Below are 4,293 nucleotides of genomic sequence, written 5' to 3'. Positions count from 1 at the left end.
CCCCCCCCCCAACAAAAGGCGACATTTCGATCCGACCAGCTCCCCGCCGCGATGTCCTTCCTGGCGCGGATCCTCCACCGGCGCCGTGAGAGCGGCACGGTCAAGGGCAGCGCAAGCTTTTGGCTGTTGGTGCTTCTGTGTGCGTGTTGGGCTCTGTACCCACACCCCGGAGACCCTCCGCACTGCTCGCTTGCCATTTTTTTTTGCTCACATCCGTCCTTCCCCCTTGCCCACTTCAAGACACCATTCAGGGCGTTCCTCTCGGCATCGTTCTCCAGTCCATCCCCTTCCTGCTGCTGGAGTCTTTCAAGGCCACCGACCCGAAGGCCGGCGCGGCGACGGACTTTGCCGCACTCAGCATTTACGCCGCCGCATCGTATCCCTACTCTCTCAAACTTTTCTGGAGCCCGATCGTGGACTCGGTCTTTTCCAAGGGTACGCCCGGGCAGATGCGCCACTCCACAAGACCGCCTGGCATACTGACCCATGCGCCCGTCCCACCCCATGCCACTCCATCGGCTGTCCATCGGCTGTCCATCGGCTGTCCAGCGGTCGGCCGGCGGAAGTCCTGGATTCTGCCGGCCCAGGCGTGCGTGGCGATCTTCCTGTTCGTCCTCTCTCGATACATTGCCCGGTGGATGGGATCGGTGGCCTCGTTCCAGGCTGACGCTGCCCCTCCCGGAGGGGTGGCCATTGTCCCACTTACCCTGGTGGCAGTGGTCATCGTCACGGCAGCCGCCACGCAGGACGTTGCGGTTGACGGCTGGGCGCTCAGCCTACTGAGCACCCGGCAGCCGACGCCCGATGCCCCCCCGACGCCCCGGGCGGAGGTCGATCCTCACACGATCGGGGATTGTGACCTGGCCCCAGCCAGCCCGGCCCTCAGTGCTGGGTGCACCACCAAACGCCGAAGCGCGGGCTTGCCTGCCTCGACGAGCCCCAGCGAGGCTCCACCCCCGGCCCCGGCTTCCAGGCCGGAAGCGCCGCCCGAGCACCTGTGCACCGAAAAGCCCGAGGTCGCGGAGAACCCCACCCTTGCCTATGCAGCGCTCGCCCAAACCATCGGTCTTCAAACCGGCTCCTTCGCTGGGTACACCATCTTCTTCGCCCTCAGGAGCGCCAGCTTTTCGTATGTCTCCCATTGATTGGCGCCTTTCCTCGCCCCAGCTCCCCTGGTTCCTCTTCCTCTTTCCTTCTCTCTCCCTCTCCCTCTCTCTCTATCTCTCTCTCTTCCTGGTGCACGCGCGCACACGTGTGTTAACCACATCCATACCTCTCTCTCTCTCTCTCTCTCTTTCACCGCACAGGGACACCTACGTCCGGCCTCTCCTTCAATGGTTGCCTGGCGGCTCTTCATCTCCAGTCTCGCCGGTCACACAGGGCATCACCGACCTCGAGGGGTACCTCGGGTTCTGGGCAGTCGCCTGCCTCATCATGACTCTGGTCGTGGCCATTTGGCCAGAGGGGGGTGTACGCCTATGCCTTCCTCCTTTCTGCAGCATCTCCCCCTCCCCCTCCTCCTGCGCCCTCCTACCCCCTCCTACTCCCCCTTCCCGCGTCTGACCTTTGCCTGTTGGCCTGCTCCAGCGTGACGCGGATGATCTCCCCCAGGGCGGGGTGCTCTTCACCTATCGGCAGATCTGGAACATCACCAAGTCCCCCAGTACGACTGACATCAAGCACGCGCGCACGCGCCCTGGCTGGGCTTTCTCTCTCTGTCGCCCTCCCTCTCCCCCTCGACTGACCGGTTGCCCTGCCGCTGCTTTTGCTCTCTTCTGTTGGGCGATGCCATGCTCTCAGACATGCGTCACCTGCTCCTGTTCCTGCTGCTGGCGCGCTTTGCACACGCGCCCGAGGGGACCATGTCTGCGCGTCTCGTGTCACGCGGGGACATCGCGACCACCCGCTTCGCCACCGCGGCGGTTGTCCACTTTCCGGCCCAGCTGCTGGCGAGTTGGTGGGCTGCGCGGTGGTGCTCGCAATCCGCCTCTGGGCCGGACAGCGCCTCGAATGCCAAGCGCAACCCCCTAGACCTCGTTCGTGAAGCATGGCATCCGATTGTTGCCCCGCCTCCAGCGGCGCCGATTCTAACTCCCTTCCATTCGCACACACACACACACACACACACACACACACACACACACACACACACGCGTGCGCGCACGCAGTACATGCGAGCATACTCGGCCAAGTTGGTTCTCATCCCAATCGGCCTGTACTTGATCTATTCGCCAGCCATCGGGGCCTACTCCATGGGCCCTCCCAGTCAATCCGGGGCATTTCTCCTGAATGCCCTTCTCCATTTGCACAGCCTCCTGGGCTCGGTGGCCACCTCCGTTCAGTTTAGCGCCCAAGCCATCTATTTTGGTCGCATCGCCGACCCCGCGATCGGGGGGACTTTCTTGACCGTGCGTGTCTGTTTGTGTCTTTTTTCCTTCCCTCTCTCTCCCTCACATGGCCACGCATGTGCAAACATACAATATGGCTAACTCCCTTCCTCCTCGCATACACACACACACACACACACACACACACACACCCTTTCCCCTTTCCGCTGGTTTCCCTGCTGTTCACGATGAAAAATGCCGACCAATCATAGCTTCTCAACACTTTCTCCAACCTCGGCGGCACCATCCCCAACACCCTTTTCACCAGTCTTGTCGCTCTGCTCCAGCGACTCACCGGGACTCGGCAATATGCGGCTGCCGCGGCAGCCATGGCGACTTGGCTTCCACTCGCCTCCTCGACCGCCAATGGGAGCCCTGTCTTCCAGACTGGCACCTGGAGCTGGGGCCGCATCTTGCAGTTCCGGCAGATGTTTGGTCTGCAGCCAGATGCCTTCCTGGCCGCGGCTCTCGGCGTTTGGCTGCTGGGTGTTTTCGCCATCCGTCCTTGGGCCAAGCGGGTAGCCATTGTACGTGATCGCCCTATCCTCCCCGTCCCTTCTCTCTCGCCCCCCCCCCTCTTTCTCTTTCTCTCTCTCTCTCTCTCTCTCTCTCTTTCTCTCTCTCTCTCTCTTTCTCTCTCTCTCTCTCTCTCTCTTCCTCTCGGTCTCAGTCTCTCTGCTCTCCTGCCGTTTGGTATTAACTAATCGACACCCTTGCCCGCTTACCTCGCCCATTTGTTTCTTTGGTCGTTCTCTCCCTCTCCCTGCCTCTCTCTTTCTCTTCCTGTCCCCCCTTCTTCCCACATGGGGCTTCGTAAATAGCACCTCGCCAAGGCAAAGGCCTGAACAGACACATGTGTCCGCGCGCACACACCCACACACAGGGCACCTGTGTCTGTTCCTTGTACAAAAGTAATAAATAGAAAACACGTCCTGACGCAAAGTTGATAATGCATTTCTAATGTACATGGAGAGAGCCGGGGGGAAAGAAAAAAAAATAGAGCGCCCGGATACACACCGGCCGCCGAGCTAATACACGGGGAAAGCGGAAAGAAAGGAGGAAGGGAGAGGGAAAGAGAGGGAGGTTGGACAGGGGGGAGGGGGGGGGGGGGCGCCTTCTTCCGACTGGGGGAGTCACGCACGATGATGTTCCGCCCCCTCGAAGGCGGCTGTGTCCAGGTGCTCAGGACATCGACTCGAGGGAGGCATGCGAGCGTGGGTGACTTTCTTTTTTTTTTTTTTTTTTGCCACACACCCGCGCCAGCACCTTCTTACTTCTGCTGGGCGGCCTGCTGCTCGGCATAAAACTTGTCCAGGGCATCCATCTTCAATTCGCCGACGGCCACACGCAGGTGAACCAGCCACTTCTTGCGGTCGGCCGCCGAGGCAGCGTAGATGAAGCGGCTGGCGTTGTCGATCTCCGGGCTGAGAAGGTCGGACTCGCTCATGTCGTGGCGCGAGGAGCCGGCATTCTGGGCCGCCTCGGCCGAGGAATAGACCAGCTCGATGCCATTGGGCAGGCGCCCGTCAGCCGGGGCCTGCTGCACCTTGACGCAGTCCACCAGGCTGACCGAGGCGACGACACGGGCCATGGCCCCGCCAGCGGCCAGGGGGAACTCGGCCGCCGGGCGCGAGTCATCATCACTCAGGTCCGGCCGGCCGCCGGTGTGCAGCATGAGGCTGGTGTTGATGGAGGCGGCCTCCTTGGCCGAGGGGGTGGAGTCATCGTCGCCGGCCGCCAGGGCGTCCAGGGTCTCGTTGATGGACTTCGACCGGGCCAGCTCCGAGAAGCTGGAGCAGGTGAAGTACATAATCCGCCGGTCGCGAAGGACCGCACGGGTGAGGTCCCAGCGCTGTGTGGAAGTGAAAGGGAAGATGGAGGCGAAAGCGGGCGAGGGGGGGGGGGG

The 4,293-nt window shown here is 61.9% G+C and overlaps 2 protein-coding genes across 2 annotated transcripts in view; one reads left to right on the top strand and one right to left on the bottom strand.

Moving 5' to 3' along the window:
- The first annotated feature begins 2 nt into the window (after positions 1 to 2).
- Positions 3 to 3,329, top strand: H696_01537 (hypothetical protein). The gene is made up of 9 exons (XM_009495434.1): positions 3 to 139; positions 241 to 435; positions 550 to 1,129; positions 1,308 to 1,470; positions 1,588 to 1,663; positions 1,801 to 2,036; positions 2,169 to 2,408; positions 2,600 to 2,914; positions 3,209 to 3,329. Exons 1-9 carry the CDS (start codon positions 52 to 54, stop codon positions 3,230 to 3,232), a joined length of 1,917 nt encoding a protein of 638 aa, XP_009493709.1. The 5' UTR covers positions 3 to 51; the 3' UTR covers positions 3,233 to 3,329.
- Positions 3,330 to 3,657: 328 nt separating this feature from the next.
- The window catches only part of H696_01536 (hypothetical protein), a gene marked incomplete at both ends in the record, with an annotated part of 2,465 nt that continues 1,829 nt past the window's right edge, over positions 3,658 to 4,293 (bottom strand). The window contains one exon of the mRNA XM_009495433.1: positions 3,658 to 4,239. Coding sequence (XP_009493708.1) covers positions 3,658 to 4,239 — 582 coding nt within the window. The remainder of the gene's footprint in view (positions 4,240 to 4,293) is intronic.

The sequence above is a fragment of the Fonticula alba genome, assembly GCF_000388065.1.
Source record: "Fonticula alba strain ATCC 38817 unplaced genomic scaffold supercont2.2, whole genome shotgun sequence".
Taxonomy (NCBI): Eukaryota; order Rotosphaerida; family Fonticulaceae; genus Fonticula; species Fonticula alba.
The sequence above is the reverse complement of the archived record's forward strand: the minus strand, read 5'-3'. Positions and strand labels throughout refer to the sequence as shown.

Coding starts and splice junctions, on each gene's coding strand:
- H696_01537 (XM_009495434.1), top strand. CDS start 52: ATGTCCTTCCTGGCGCGGATCCTCCACCGGCGCCGTGAGAGCGGCACG. Junction 140..240: donor TTGGCTGTTGGTGCTTCTGT/GTGCGTGTTGGG, acceptor GCCCACTTCAAG/ACACCATTCAGGGCGTTCCT. Junction 2,409..2,599: donor TCGGGGGGACTTTCTTGACC/GTGCGTGTCTGT, acceptor GACCAATCATAG/CTTCTCAACACTTTCTCCAA.